Source organism: Calonectris borealis, chromosome 19, assembly GCF_964195595.1.
Source record: "Calonectris borealis chromosome 19, bCalBor7.hap1.2, whole genome shotgun sequence".
Lineage (NCBI taxonomy): Eukaryota > Metazoa > Chordata > Aves > Procellariiformes > Procellariidae > Calonectris > Calonectris borealis.
In genome coordinates, this window is record NC_134330.1 from 8217569 (window position 1) to 8234493 (window position 16925).

At 40.8% G+C, this 16925-nt stretch overlaps 1 protein-coding gene across 12 annotated transcripts in view; it reads right to left on the bottom strand.

Moving 5' to 3' along the window:
- The window catches only part of CUX1 (cut like homeobox 1), a 281906-nt gene that overhangs the window by 20999 nt on the left and 243982 nt on the right, over nt 1–16925 (bottom strand). For 11 of the 12 annotated variants that reach the window (XM_075168936.1, XM_075168933.1, XM_075168932.1 and 8 more), the window contains one exon: nt 1372–13118. The exons of the other annotated variant lie outside the window; for it this stretch is intronic. In XM_075168936.1, the coding sequence (XP_075025037.1) occupies nt 12407–13118 (712 nt within the window). In that variant the 3' untranslated portion in view covers nt 1372–12406. Of the gene's footprint in view, nt 1–1371; nt 13119–16925 lie in introns of those variants that run through there. 12 annotated transcript variants of the gene reach the window in all.

Consider the following 16925-nt stretch of genomic DNA (forward strand, 5'->3'; position numbering starts at 1 on the left):
AGTATCAAGCTTAAAATGATGAGGGTCAAATTATACAAGATAATGCCGTTTATAGCAATCAACAGTTTGACCAGTCATTAAATAGTAGGAGGGAAAAAAGTGTCAAACCTTGAACCTTTACATCAGATGGAACAACATGTCACAGATATTTCAAAAGCAGAAAACACACATTTATAAAGAAATGAAGGCATTCAATAGCGTTTTTGGTACATTTTGAAGAGTATCCCACCCACTCCTGCAGAACTAATCAAAGCTGAAGATGGCCAAGACACACATCGAACACAAACATTGACTCGGGTGAAACGCTTCGCTGCACCCGGGCGCCCGAGCGTGACAGCAGCTGGATGGATCCCGCAGCGGCCAGAAGGGAGGGAGCGTGCTGGGAAAGCCCAGCCCCACTCCCTGCTCCCCAGGATAGCCAGCTAGACATTCTGGGACAGCAAGTCTCCAGCCTGGCCCTGCAAAACTCCTCCTGCCATGCTGCACATACCCTATTCAGCAGGAAACTCAGCCTACAAGGAGGCATACAACGTACGAGCTTACAGCCTGGTAGGAAAAATATATAAGAAACGGGCATATGTACTGCAGGAGACGATGTAAACGCAGGTCCCTCAAAACAACCTCTAATTCACAATTCAACCTCTAATTCACCAGGTGAAACCACAGCGCGCAGGCAAGCACACACACACACGCTCTACCTGAAACCAGAGTATTCAAGCTAAGAGATTTATTCTGCTAGGTTTTTTTTATATAATTCCACTGATGGATTAAAACATCTGTTCATTACCAACACCAAACTTCAAATTCTAGACTCTGTAAATATGGAGTGTATTTATAGGAACAACATCTCATAAGGCACTAGAAGAGGAATTTATCTTTATAAAAAGTATCTCTAAAAATAATCAGTGAGCCAAATATCTGGGAAAATTCTTTTACATTTTCATTTTTGAATCAAAAGCATTTCTGATCTCAGACAATGACTTTAATCTAATTTTTTAAATCAGCTAATATATTGTTATGGTGCTCAAAACAATTGCCCTTGCAGTCTCAGACCCAAAATATATCTTTTCTGTCCATGAAGCCAGGTGTCCAGCTCCCACTGACTGCAGCAGGAACTGTCACGCTTGAATTTCACTGAGAAAAGGGTACAGTTTGGAAATCTGACACTTCAATATTTAAGGTATTGAAAACATTCCCCCCCCCCCCCCGAAACTGATATAGAAAAAGTAGATTTTCCTCCCCTGGACAAACACAAATCCCCACCAAACCCGGCCCCTTCGCTCCCCTGGACATCACTGACACAGAACCACCAATGTAAATGTTTGCTGCTTGGACTCAGGTCTCACCTTAATAAAGACAGCCCACGCGTAATTGTGTTTGTATAAAAGATATTTACTTCAATTATCACACCTAGGGTGCTAGTGAATAATAATAATAATAATACATCGTGTGAGTTTCATACAGTGATATTGCTTCTCCATATCATATAGGGACCGTTGTACAGTGCTGAGAACAAACATTATATGGCTAACCAAACAAAGACGGAAGAAACAATGCCATTCTGCTGACGGAGGGAGCGCTGCCCTGCTACTGCCAGCCATATAAACTCTTACTTTTATGTTTAAACAAATACCAAGAAATAAAATGTTACAAAAGATGAGTCACAGCAACACAATGTGGGCTTCTCAAAGCTACTTGTACAAAAAAATGACACTTTTTTTTTTGGTCAATTGGGTCTTTGTGAGGATCTTTTTTTTTTTTTTAAATCTGTGATTGTGAATATAACAAACAAGCTCTAAAAACATCTAAGACTTAGTGCGTTACAGAAAAAATATAAAATACTGCTAAAAATGTAAGACACCACAATACACTGGGGTAAAAACTGAGCTTATTATTAAAAAAAAAAAAAAAGTTCTCAGGAAAAAGTACACCACTTTCTGTTTGAGTTCATCTTGTGCTGTGTTAGTAGTCGGGGCATTTCAAAGGTCTGCCCATTATCATGGCAAGTAGTTATTGCACAAATGCAAAGAGTTAATTTTTTAATAAAAAAAATGAAAAGGGATATGAGGGAAACAATAAAAAAAAAAAAAAAAGCCCACAAACACCCTCCCCCCCATCCCCCGCCAGCCTCCATCTGCTTTGGAATTAACGTCCAAATTCGTACATTTGACATTCTCGCAGCATTTCCAGCGAGTGGGGCGCACGGTGCCCGCTTTCGGAAAAGGAACGGTAGAAAACGCTTTTCAACACAGAAATGCATAGAGTATTCTGACAGGAACAACCTTTTTGTTTTGCAGAGGTTATCGAATAGTTACGATCGGGCTTTTTTTCGTTTTTTTCTTTCAGACTATGCCAGAAGGAAAGAACCTCACGTGGGAAATTCATCTGATGGTTTTTAGTGGGACACCCTCGAAAGGCAAAGTGCAAATTTGCTTCCAAATCCACAGAAGTGGTGATGTGCCCTGCAACTAGCTCAGCACCTTCCGTCTCTGCCCACTGGAAGGTTTTATTGTGGGGCCGGCTGGTTCAGTGCTGACCGGAGGCCCTTCGCATCGTCCCTCGTGCAGACACACGCCCCCCCGGGTCGAGCAGGGGGAATTTCTAGCGCAACGGTTCTCAGTTTTGCTTATGCAGCTTTTCTCTCGCTCGCTCATCAAGTGTTACCTAGCCAGGGAAAGCCTGTCTGAACGCGTTTCGACACTGCAAGAAAACTAAACAACTCCTCCGTGACAAAGATCAATTCACAACGTGTATTTCCAGAGTTCACACCAGGAAAAGTTGCTGCTGCACAAGGTGATTTTTTTTCTTTTTTCTTTTTTTTTTTTTTTCCTTGACCAACTTTGAATGAGAAGAAAATCAGCTCTGAATTCAGAAATTCAAACATATGCCAACAAAGATGAACATTACAGGAAACCAGTCTCTCATTTTAAATTAACACTCTTGAGTAAATTGCAAAGTACTTTGACAAAGGGGCACTGCATCTTCATGAAATTCTCAGTAGAGGCTCTAGGAGGCTAAGGGTATTTTCTCTCTCTGTATATTTTAAGTCTCTTCTCTCACAACTGAGGCTTCTGGTTCTCAGTCCTAAATTATTTTAAAACTATTTAAATAATATTATTTATTAGGCATTTAGATAAAATACTTCTTTTTTTAAAAAATGATTGCTCTAGAAAACACAACAGGGGCACAATGATATGGATACTACAACGAGCCGAAACCACCCCGCTCCACCGCTAGGACAGCCCAAACTTTCTCCAACGTCCGTTTAGGGGATATGTATACTCCTGTTGTGTTTATATCAAACAAAAACAAACCTCAAAAAAGAAACTGTTAAAATTAATCTCATAAATAGGAAATATTAGATTGTTTTCCTAATTACAAACCACCTGTATATATTTCACCTTATGATGCTGTAGAGAGAGCAAGCTTGAAAAATAACACAGGAGCGCTGGTAAGGGCTGAGGATGCCGCTGGGTGAAAGCCTGTTCTTTACAAAACCAAATTAAGACTGGAATGACTTTACAGTGCCTCGCCATCCAGAGACGTACGGCTCTGGGCATGGAAATGAAGACAGCATGTATTACTAATGGCACAAAAGGACACGGTTGCAGTTAGCGATGGCTGAAGTCCACGAGTGTTTCTTGAATGCTGACAGACCTACGAGTACGCCGGGTGAGACTGAGCCTTATGAGCATTAACGCTGCCGGGCGATGGTGGACTTTCTAACCCGAGACCCCACCGTGTTGCTGGAGCCAACCCAGAGGGATTTTTTTTTCCCCCAGTAACCTGAATTCTCCTAGAGCTCACGCTCGCCTGCATTTGGTGGCTGGGACATGAACCTCCGAACGCAGAACGAGAATTTCTATTGCACAAAGACTTAACGCACAGTGTTTGAAGTGCTCGTTAGCAAAGGGGCAACTCGTGTCGGGCCACTGAAACGCTTCTCGATTCGTGTTTTCTTTCCCCCCACCCAAATTAAAAGCGGCTGTGAATGCTGCGATCTAGATCACTGTGCTTTAGATTATTCTCCATGAAGAGATTAGGAAATAAGGCACATGGCTTTCCAAACCATGGAAAGTTTGTTATATAGTAAATTTTAGGAAAGTAGCAAAACCTAAAAACGTAATGGGAAATGTGGTAACATATAGGATTTTGATGACATGCCTACTGAATGAATATAAAATAATTTCAAGCTAAATCAAAATCTTTCCCCCACAGAAAAAAGCTGATCCATGATCTCCATCTCTCTAGAGGAGGCGAGAAGGAAATGGAAGCCCTGATCAAGAAAAAAGAAAAGTAGGATTCAGATGTGACCTTGCTTATTCCCTGCACGGCTCCTTTACGAACTAGATGCTCAAGTACTGCCTGTATAGCCTGCACTAGCATCCAGAGGTAACTAGGTACTTTGGAAACACTTTTAAAGCTAGTAATAATTTACCCACATATAAATAATACATCAAAATAGCACTAAGGGTCTAATGTAAGCTAACAAAAGCCAGAGAAGTCTGATTGAAAGACTGATTGTAGAAAATATTTTTTGTCATTACTTGGAGGTAAGATTGTACTTCAGAGCAAGCCAAGTGCCAAGTTTTATTTCTTCTCTTGAAAACACAGCCACTCGCCTTCTGAGAACTGCGTAACAGAGAATTTCTATCTTGTTCCTAAGAATACTTGAATTTTCAGCTTAGGGAGAGAAAGAACAAACCGTGTGCTTTAATTAGATACTTGGCTTAATTTACTGATCAGCTATTTTTGCAATTGTTTTAAATAAGTTGCAAATGTCTTTACTATTCACCTTCCCGCTGTACATAGATATAGAAAAGTATATTTTACATGTGCAAATATCTGGCATATTAACTTCCTACAAGCTGTACCAAAACAAAATGTACAGACCAACTGTTACAGGATGTTGCAGATGAGGCTTGACCCTTCATTTCAAATTACTTGGCTTTTGCACATCTCAGACCCTTGGAATTATTTTTATGTATTCTGAACGTGATCTTTCCCCTCCTCGTTAGCTAAACCTGCGTATCTCAAACAATCCGACCTCTCAGATGACTAATCCCCTCTTTACAACAGGGAACTTATCTGACAAGTGGGAAAATGGCATCCTCTATGCATTAAAATACATATTGTTTTTAAGCCCTCACTCACCTACGCCCCAAATGATTTCACAAATTTGGCTGTAGCAATTCTCTGCACCATTAAGACCAAGCACGTAAATACTACATATACAGAGGGGCTTTTCCATACTGGAATCATGTACATATACAACAACACATTTAACAACTCCTAAAAATGCATATTAATTACCCGCATAGACAGAAGAGGATAACGCAATTTAACGCCGTTATTCTTGTTATCAATAGAGAGATTGCGCTGTTACGAACATTACCACAGAATTACACAGTAACTATGCAAAAAGCAGGTATGTCACCATAACAGCAGGAAATTCCTGGCATGACTCTCCATTTCCACAGATCTTTGGATGAAGATTGTACTATGTAGTACAAGTATCTCTAAAATTCAAACAAAAAGTCAAAGACACGATGTCATGGGGACTTTAGGCATCTAACTTTTGCGATACTGTTTCCTGCACTATTTCGTTACGGTTAAGAATTCAGGCATTCTCTGCACGCGGCTGTTTCAAAATATAAAGAAACTGAAATGATACTATGAAACCAACCGTTTTAATAATAAGAAATCTACAGAACTGTGGCAAAAACCTACTAACATCACTGTGAGTAAAGCAAGCTTGAAAAATGGCAGCAATCGTCCTTCGTAGAACAGCTGGACAAGGAAAAATACGATAATCTTTATTAATTTTTTAAAAGGAGGCATTTCCTTTTAATGCACTTTAGTGCCAGAACATGTTTGTGAATAGCAATGAAAATCAAGCCCGGGAATCAGATCAGGTTTTTTTTCCATTCACAAAATAGTTGTAGAAACGCAGACTTCACAGCCAGCCAAGGACTTTGGGTTCGACACGGCGTGCCCAGGTTTTGGGAAAAGCAGGTGGAATGCCTCCACCAGCCTTTGGCTGTCCCAGAGGATGTCGGTGAGGAGACTCACTAATAAAAGTTCAATGAATGACTTTCTTCAACTGCAAAATGACCTTACAACTACTAATTTATATTAAATATGCCACAGTACCACTTGGCTGGGGGGGGGGGGGAATCATCCCTGAGGAGAGAGATGGCACCACTTACCTATTTTTAAGGCTTTTTGAAAACTTAAGTGCACAGGCCTAATGCTAACCTTCTCCAAAAGGATAAATTTCATCTTCAGAGCATAAAAACTTTTTATCCTTGCATATTAATAGGGTAGGGTATAGTACATGACCTGGTCATGTAGGACAAATCAGTCCCTAGGCATAGCATAAAGGACTTTTCTTGCTATAAAGTTCATTATTAACTATATTTTATATATGGCATAGCCAATATATCCCACAAAAGAGATGGGGAGGAAAGTACAAATTGGTGAAATAATATTTCTACATTTTAGAGCTCGAATACATATATGAAGGAGACAGGGACAACTAAGTCACTTTTCAAACTAGGAAGGTTGAGCCAGAAAAGAAATTCAGATCTCGTGCTTTCCATGCCAGTGATTCTCCTTGCAATTTAAAACCATCTGGCAAGATTTTAAACTGCTGGGAAAAAAGGCTTTTGTTTGTACAGAATTTTAAAATTCCCTATTTTTTTTAAAAATAAGTTGATTGTATATGCAACACAAAAGAAGAAAACGTTGATGTTCAAACAGTGGGGCAACGGAAAGTGCAAGGGGAAAGTAGCAGGCCAACACACGAGTGAACTGAATACTGCTTTGCAGCTGTTTTATCTGTGTGAGTTAAATTTAGGAATATGAGGCTATAAGCAGCTTGTCTCATCAGGCCAAAACTGCCACTCACTCACCGGAAAGACTTGATTCGGTTTTAGTGAACATTAAATCTGGCCCCCACCTAAGAACCAACTTTTCTTCTTCTCCTCCTATGTTTCTGATAGTCTTCAAGAAACGCTCACAGCTCAGCATACACAGTGGCTTTAAGACAGAGAACATCCAAGGATACTTACACTGGGTAAAGAAGAAAAAAGAGGTAATTTAAGAAACTCACTTGTTAGAAAGGGACACAAACGAAGCAAAAATAGTGGCCTCCATCTGCACATTAAAAAGTGACCGCTTCACTTTCGGTTTGCAACAAATTGCTAAGATTACCGACCTCTTTGCAACCTTGCTAAAGGCACTAGTCCAGATTACTGCGACATTTCAGTTTAAATAAACTATTTTGGATTTAAGTGCAAAGAAGTGTCCAAACCAACTACTTTTTTTCATGTATTCTCATAATTTATATATGGTCAAAATGTCGTCTTTTTTTTTTTTTTTTTTCCTTCTGTTTCTAACCTGTCCCGTTTTTGCCCAGAGCATTTTTATTTCATATAAGTTTTAAGAATACTTGAAATTAATAATTTTAAGATGGAAAATGACAGACTTCTGACTGCAACTGTGCTAGTGGGGACTGCAATCACTGTTAGCATTTTCCATTATTTCAGTACATTATTTTGTCAGATTTCCCTCAATCCTATTTTATGTAAATTTATCGGCTTTGTAGTTTGAGTTTCCACCAGAATGATGCACTTCTCTAACTATTTTTGCCATTCAGTATTGAAAAATAGCAACTTTTAAGTAATTGGATCAGAGAATATTGCATAGAATTCTGTCATGTTCATGAACCCCCTTCTCTACACCATTCCCATATGAACAAGTTACATAAAAATAATGCAAAGATCTTTCACCTAATGAGAAAGGCACATACATTTCTTTCTTTTTAACTGTAAGATAGCTCTTTCTTATTACAGCAAGAAGTTTATTACTAAAGGACTCACTAATTCATGATATGGGCAGAGTTCACTGATACAGGCTGCCTTAAAGAGAGGCTCTATTTATAGGCGTTTTACAGATGAATAAATAAAATGGTCAGATTTTATGGCATCAACAGGAATTGTAATTTAATGTATTTCTGCCAATAAACATGTGCAATTCTGTTGTCTGAAATCTGTATCCTCAAAAATGGAAGCGTATCGACAATCAATTGTATGACCCCTCTTGCCAAGGGATACTCTTCCCTTGCTTTTAGCAAACAAAGTATTACACTTTTTTCCTTCCCTAACCATCCAGAGAGAAAAATTGACAATTTTAACTGCAGTATAAAGATATTTCTGTTAAAATAACCTGGGCCCCTCATCCACAGCTTTAGTAAGAGCATGGAACTGGAAACAGAAAAAGAAAATAAAAACACTTTTAAAGAACCTAAGGAAAAAACGACTCTGGCATTACAGATTTTCTGAAAACTACCTGTGCTTTCATCCATCAGGAAAAGAAATGCCATCAGCGAGGGCTCTCGTACCACGCTCTGTGCTCTACAAAAAGACTGCCTGCGAGATGAGCCCCACGTCACACATGCCTAAATAACGCCTCTTCCCTTCCCACGCAATCAGTGACCCAAGAGGGTAAAAAGCCACCGTGCTACTCTTTGGCATTTCTTCTCCTCCAACTTTTTATCCTTTTCTTTTAATTAACTAAAAAAAGTTATTCCAATACACATTTTCCTAAAAGCGTCACTTTCAAATGCCACACTCGATCAGAAATATAGCTAAAATCTTTCAGTGTTGCTAAAGTTCAGTTTCTAAACTGAGGAGGTCTCTGCCAGTTTGGAAAGCCAGTAGGTAACTCATCTCCAACAAGAGAATCTCAGCAGTAGTTCAAGCTAATCCATTTTACTTTCCACTGAAACAGAAAAGCAGCTGTGACCTTGGCTAAAAATTGGGAACAAACAGCTGGGAACATCACTTAAACTCCACGAGCTCGATCCGAGGGTGTTTGACTGCTCCTGCCCTTAAATAAGGTGGTCACTAAGGAACCCAAAGTGACTCCCGGCAGGATGGCCCGGGTCATCCCAATAGCATCTCAGCAGGCTAATCCACATTCAACGCAGATCATTAAATACGAAACAACAAAAGGAGCTAAGCCATTAATAAAGTGCCAAAAATACAGGAAATACTGACAGCATTTTATTTGATTAATTTTATAATAGATACCAATGACAACCCTTGGCAGAATGGAGTGACTTCTGACTTATGAATGCTGTCTTTATCCAGCAAAATTACATGATTCAAATGTAATAATGGAGCTTAGAATTAACAGTTAGTGTTATAAAAGAAAGATTTCCTCTAGGGCAAGCTACAGATATGCTTTTTAAAAATCATTACAGCATTAAAAACCAGGCAGACGCTAAAGAATCCTAAAGAACTAGTGGAAACCTGAAAAGCAAAACAAAACCAACCAACCAACCAAAAAAGATCTAAGTTTCAAGGCACTTACGTATTGCTTATTAAGAAGAGAGATTGACCTTAAGTGCTGCATTTGCGTTCAACCTGTGAATACAGTTCTGCTGTCATATAATGCAGCAAGAGCTCTCAGTAAGCATCATGGAATGCAATCATATAGACACAGGCACAAGAACAGTTTGGGGAATATTAATTTTAAAAAAATCGTTGAACAGAAAAAACCTCCCTATCGAGAAAGCCGAGAGTAACCACTTGACTGCATCAAGCACCTGGATCTCAAATCAGCAGACAAGGACAGTAGAAACAGACTGGCAAGTGTATTGCCTAGAATTAATTACAAAAACCCAACCTGAACCAAACAACAACAAAGGAAAAAAAAAAAGAACATAAGAAAATATCTGTGTCTTCTAGTCAGAAGTTTTGCTTCTTGGCTGAAGACACATCTTGTTAGACTTGTATTAAGGTATGCGTATTTTTACCAGGACGTGCATTTATCGATGGAGCTGTGCTTTGCAAGTCAAACCAGGACACCGTACAGATACAGAGAGGTAACACTTTGCTTCACCACGTTATTTCCCTCGCTGGCCGTTCCCGCGGACTAACTGCACTTCAGAGAAGAAGCCGTAACCGCTTCCAGCACATGCTGTCACACACTGGTGTCTGTTATTACAAATTGTCTCCTCAGCTCATCACGGAAAGGGGCAGTTGCTCTCTCGTTTCTCAATTTTAGTTTTGCATCACAAGTCCCCAATTACCCAAGGAGGTATCCTGAAACAGCTAGCAGTAAAAATAGGAAATAAATCCCTGCCTTTCAGCCTCCTAGAGCCTTCTTTTCTTAATCATGAAAAGGATTGATTTTAGTGTACTGATTCTTAATTTGTGAAAACTTGCGCTAAGTGCTGCTGTTGCATGTTAAGAGACTGTAAATGAAATACATAAGTTCTAAAACATCATGCAAGAAATGTGGTTTCACATCTTACAGTCAAAAATCCTACTAATGAATTAATACAAGCACACTGAGGTGTAATATTGGGAACATACCTTTAAAGTCGGAACTCCTCTCCCCATCCCTCCCTCCCCCAAAATCAGAAAAGTAATATTAATTAAACTTAAGAAGTAATGAATGCACCATTAAAGTGTCATCAAAAAGATGCTGACCTAAGACAAAAGTTCAATGATACACAATACGGTCAAAAAGTCTTCAATCAATAATATACAGTATGACAACTACATCTTGTAAATTATACCCAATACTGCCGGCAGTCTATCCCTCTAAAGAATATTTGCCCCCTTTCATCCCTTCCTAACAATCAGATAATAAAATACAGCACCTATAAATAAGCAAAAAAAAATTATATATATATATATTTTTATATATATATATATTCCGAAATCATCTATTGTTAGTTTTAAAGATATGGCAATAAAGGAGTCTAAATTAGCAAACTTGTAGAAGCCATAACTGATAAAACAGCTTATTGAAAAAAGGTGGCAGTAATGCACTCTATGTGTGCACAAGTACGTAAGAAAATACACAGACGTATAAAATTGCACGCACACACTCACGCACACACATCCTTCCACACACCTCTATGCTCACGCATATACATATAGACAACAGGAGGAGTTAGAGACAAGTTAGAATTTGATTTGTACTTTGATCAGCCCTAACCTGTGCATAAAATAATGGAAAAAGGCTGTATTTCTGCAGGGCAGAATGGTCTAGACTGGGACTCGAGAGCATGAATGTTTTGGTTTGGAGTTCGGGCTATTTCCGTCCTGGTAAGAGCCCGTCTGGTCATTGCCATGTATTCTTTTTTCCACGCAAAAATAAGCTTCCCACAACTAAAACGTATTTAAAATCAGTGCTTGTGGTGGGAAGAGAGTCAGTAAATGGCCACCAACAGCAGGAAAAGTTCTCTATCTGAGGCAGCTCCAGTCCCCTCTTAGTGGTGTGTGACAGCAATCGTACACGTGAACTACACTTTAACCGATTCCAGGTAAGCTGAGTATTTCGGGTTGTGGAATACGTCTCCGAAGTAGCAGGCTGAAATGTTACTGGCCAACATTTTTTGAGCGATCTGTCTTTACTGAAAGGAAATTCTGTACACTACGAACCAAGTGAAATGATCAAGTACATGCTGTTTCTAAGTTGTCTCCTAAACCTCCTAGATATGAGGTCTGATCAGCGTGCTCTGTGGTTAGAGGTTAAAAAGCAGATTATAAAATACCTAGATTCAGATTTTTTTTTGTCCTGATTTGGCCTAAAATGGAGTGTATTAAACAAATTCTGGTCTGCAAAAGACCAGAATCAGTTAAAGCTATGAAACAATGTGCACTACGTGTCAATATTCTATTTCACTTACAAGAAAACACTAAGTCAGCTACCACAAATTAAGATATTTTCCTGATGTGACTTTTTTTTTGTTTTGTTAAAAAATATGTGGAGTAAATGTGTTTTTTTTTTTTAATTCAAAGTTTCAAACAACAAGATTCTTTTCTTTTCTTGAAAATATGTAGGAATCCAAACTAGTGTGTTTAGAGTCGGTTGACTGTGCAATCTCTTAGTGGCAACTGAACAGCTACAAAAAACTTTCTTTTTTTTTTCTTTTTTTTTTGAAAAATCTCCCCTTTTTTCCTGGTTTAAGAAGATAATAGTGTATTATCGCTCTGTAGCCATTAGATGGCAGATAAAAAGCCCCCTTTTAATATGTGGGTTTGATTTTTTTTTTCTTTTTTTTCTGTTTTTCTTTTTTTAAAGCCCACACCAAAGAGGAGGGCACAAGGCAAAGCTGTATGAGTTATTCCAGAAATTGTGGAAATCACTTAGGGCAATAATAAAAACACTTCAGGGTACAAAAAAGCTTGACTACACATTTCAGTTTTCTTCCTCGAAAACACAAACATAAATTGGGCTTAACGCTCCTTTTTGTTTTCTATATGCACCTTGGCCTATGGCGTTTTTGCCCTGTGGCCCGCAGGGCGGTTAAGTGCGCAACACAATAAAACCAGTAGAGGTCCAGTTTCACTTCCCAGCTCTCCAGAGTTGGGCGAGTTTAATCTCAAAACTCCCACTCGACGGCCTCTTCTCGACTCGCGGCCTTCTCCAAGCGGTGGATGATGTTGTTCAAGTTTGCCGCTTTCTTTTTCCTCAAGGAGCTGTCTCGCGTGTTCCTGGAGCTCACCGCCTCGGAGAAGCCGAACAAGCTCTGAAGAGAGTTGGCTTTCTGCGAGCCTGCGGCCGGCGTCGAGCTCGTACTTGGCACACTGGAGATTTTCTCTGAACTTTCTTTTGACTTGTAGGAGCTCTCCCCTGTAAGGACTGAGGTGGAGGCAGCTGAGGTAGAGGCATCCCCTTCCGTGGCAGAGTTTGGCAGTGTCTCCAGAGCTTCTCCCGGGCGCTGCGATGCCGGCGGAGAGCTCTGGCGCGGTGCTCTGAGCCTGCCCTCGTCGTCGGTGTCCTCCAGGCTCTCCGCCTGGAACGGCTCCGCTTTCTCCGAAGACCTGGCGCCTTGCAGTGCCTCTTCCCCCGCTTCGAAAGCCGACTCCGCTGGCCCTCCCTGAGACTTTGTGGTTGCATTGCTGTACTCATCCGCCTCCGGGCCACTCGGCTTCCCTTCAGGTGGGCCTTCTGCGTCCACGCCATCGCAGCTGTCTCCCTCGGAGCTGTGAGCGGCCCTGCTGCTTCTGGCAGAAGGAGAGTCGCTCGACCCAGCCTGGCTCTGGCTCCCGGCTTGGATCTCCTCGATGAACAGCTCCCGGCGGATGCGAGACCTAGGAGACAGGGGAGAAGGATGGTGAGTCTGCGGGGGTCCCTCAGAGCCACTCTGCTCTACCAGACACGCCATTCAAAACGCCCTTTCGTAAGACGCCGTTTTGCCTTGGCTACGGGACAGCCGCACCAAGCCGCACCTGACAAGCCGGGTCAGTGGAAGCGCTCACCCCCTCAAATCCAAAGACTGACTGAAGAGGCGTTTGGAAGAACACGAAATGCTGTCGAGATGCTCTTAATTTCATTTTCCCCGGCCACATGCCCGCTGCGAAGCCTGCTGTGCTAGAAGGGGTGCAGGCTGCCAAGCCCAGACCGCCCCGGGGCTCCTCCCTGGCACAGCGGGAGGGCAGGCAGTCGCAGCCGGGATTTTGAGCAGATAAGCCATTTCTGGTAACTTCTGCAGTTACTTCTCGGTGTTGAGACTGACCCCCCTGACTTCAACCAGGATTCTGTGTATTTATTGTAAATCTGACGTTGATGACTGCCCCTTCTAGTAACCACAGCAGGCATTATGGAGTAAAGCAAAAATATAAACTGTATGCAGATAATCAGTTTGTACTAAAATGATTGGTGAAAGCCAATGACAGCTCGTCTTCCCTTTTTTTTCCAAGTTTAAATTAAGTAACATTCATAACTGTATGCTCAATTTTTACAGCACTGGATGGGGTTTAAGGGACAGAGATGAAAGGCTCTGCAGTCTCCTGTTCCTACTAAAAGTCTGACGTCAGGAAGGTGAAACTTTACAGTACGCTGGACCAGAAAAGGGATAATTTTAAAAATGTGAATACATTTCTAGTAGATCCAGAAGAAAACAGCTTGTAAATACAAAACAATCCAGATTTCTACTAGAAACAAGCCACAATTTGCCTAAACAAAAAACAAACAAGGAAAAAATCCAGACAACCCCCTTGGTGTTCTCCTGGACACCAAGGAGAAACAAAGATGAAACGAAGTCCATTGTTCTGAAACCGCCTTGGGGAAGCACAGCCTTTTGACAGGTTGTCAGTCTATGAGCTAGTCTGACTTCTGCCTCATTTTTTATTTAAAAAATCGATTTCAGAACATGAATAGTGACAAGGGAAGCAGTGCATTTCAAGGGAATTAATGCACTCCATGCGTGGTTAAAATTGCCTGGTGTGCCACCCTGTGCCTCCTATTACTTGAAGTGTGCAATAACACCCCAAACACACTGCCTTTGCCATTTAACTTGGTCCTTCCTCCCTCTTCCTGCTCTGTTTAGGAGCTGCCAATATCCTCACAATACAGAACAGTTTATGAAAAAATCTTAGGGTCTAGGATAACTCTTTCTCTGTACTGCTCTGTCAGTAGGAGAGGTTATGACCATTGTTCAGGTCCTAATTTGCAACCAAGAGGGAGCCTCAATGACCTGTGGTCAGGCACGAGAATACAGACATAGGGAGAGTTTAGCAAAACTTTATCCTTCAGGGTGAAGATAACACTTTTGGTTTTAGCCAGGGAGAACTGTTAAGGGTCTTGCAAATCACAGGTGAAGAGCTGTCCCAACACTGATGGCTGTACGAATTTTTCATTTATCCCTAAATGTGCTACGGAAGACAGCACACAATGGAAAAAACATAGGATACATGCAGAACACCATCTGAATACTGCTTTTGAAGCTAATGATGTTATTGACTTACTTGAAATGCAACAGAGTATTTCAGCAGTACTTGCTGACTCTACACTTTTAAAGGATTTAGGGGGTCTCTAATTTTCCCTAGGAGAATATTATTCATCTAACAGAAGACCACAGGTGCTAACATTAATTTTCTATTACCATTAATTGCATGCATCCTGCAACATCGATTATCAGGCTCTATTTATGCCTATAATCTCCCTGCATGGACATTGATCCAGAACACACTGCTTCTGTAACATTCCCTAAGTCAGGAGAGGAAACAGGTAAGAGCTTTGTGCCTGCATGGCATTTAAAATACCTCAGCTCCAGCAAGATACTGAATGATGACATGCTCACTGAGTATCTGACCACAGCCCTACAGCATACAGGTTTGATGTCTGTGGAAACCCCTGGAACTCACACCCAATATATAGCTTCTGGAATCCAGTCTGGCTCCTGATTAACACAGTAATTAAATCCCTACGGTAAAAAAGAACTGGTGACAGCAGCTAGGAAATTCCAGAGAGCATTCCTCTCAGTGGAAGGTGTTGGCCTCAACATCAACACATCCTGTTGGCATTCATCAGCGTAACGCAAAATATCAGAGATCTCCTGGGGTATACGTTGAAGTTCCCTGTACAACCTTCACACAACTCCAGGAACTCATCTAAACAAGCATAATGCTACAGTTCATTGAAAAAATATGCCCACAGTAAAAGCAATGAAATTTAGGATCCAAGAGCACTAGATTACAATTCATGAAACTTTGGTTTAATTCCTGATGCTTCTGTAGTATCACCTCTATGACCTTTCTGAGTTTCTGTGCCAGTTTCCACATGTGAAGTGGGATAGAAATCCCTACCTCCTACTCTTTTGTACAGTTCTTAAGACAATAGAGCCTTAAATTCTGATGGGTCCTGTATATGTGCTTCACTAATGCAAAGCAAGGCATATTCTTATTTTTCTGTTCTGAGAGCTATGTGATTGGTATGGATGCAAAGCGATACACTTGGAGAAGTCTGCAGACATGTCAAAATCCTTTATACCTATTTATAGTCTGAAGTTAATTATTTCTTTGCCTGCTGAGGATTTTTTTAAAATTTCTTTTGCTGTGGAAAATAAACGCTAGCGCTGACTTCCCATTTGGTGCATATAAAGGTAGATTCTGCTGTAGCAACCACCTTTGGAAAGTGAGGCTTGGGCTGAATCCCAAAGGAAAAGCATCATTGTAACAGGATTCCCAAGAGACAGGAAGACAAACTTGTCCAAATCTCTACCCCGCCTCAGCTGAAGTTACTTTATAGAAAAATTTATATGGTCTGAGGTGTGAAACTGCTTCTGTATGAAGACTCTTCAGTTTGGAAAAGAAATGGCTGAGGGAGAGTATAAAAGAGATAAATAAAGTTAAGTGTGGTCTGGAGAAGATGAAGAGGGGAATGACTACCCATTTCCTGTAATACATGAGCTGCAGAACAGTCAGATCCTGTTCCCCTAGCAGAACATGTGACTTCTACCTCTTCTGCAACGTCTGCAAATGATTTAAGAGTACTTCATGCATGAAAGCTAAGAAAGTTGTTGTACTGAGGAAAAGAACAGGCACGTGTTTTGATTTTTCGGTGGTGGCAACCGCTCAGGGCACCCAGGGCTCCAAACAGGCTTGAAACATCTCTTTAAAGTCCTGGAGACTCAGCAGCACATCTGGGAGCAGGTCCAGATCACTCAGTGCTGTGAGGCTTGTGCTACCCACCAGCCTACAGCACCTTGTTTATACATTTTTTATTTTGTATACAACTGTCAGCACCTAGTCTACATTAGTGTATAGCTTGGTGTGGCTAAACATGCTGATCAATCATGACTTGTCACGCTTTCTCGCAGCACGCCTGAACAGGAGATCTCATGATAATGAGGAAGATGACACATGCCACCAGTGCTCCCGCACTCATCTGCGTAAGTGAGAACAGCACATTTTGCTGTCAGGCCGAAGGGAACATATTTTCATAGGCATTCCTCCAACTTGTGTATAATTGCCTAGAAGTGGGAATTGGAAGAGAGGCCTGCATTTGGAGAACTCTGAGCAGTGAAAGAGGCTGCATCTGTAGCGAATTCAAGGCAATGAAATTCAGTGTAAATATGATTACTCGTTGGTTATAATTTTAAAATTTTGTATTGTTTA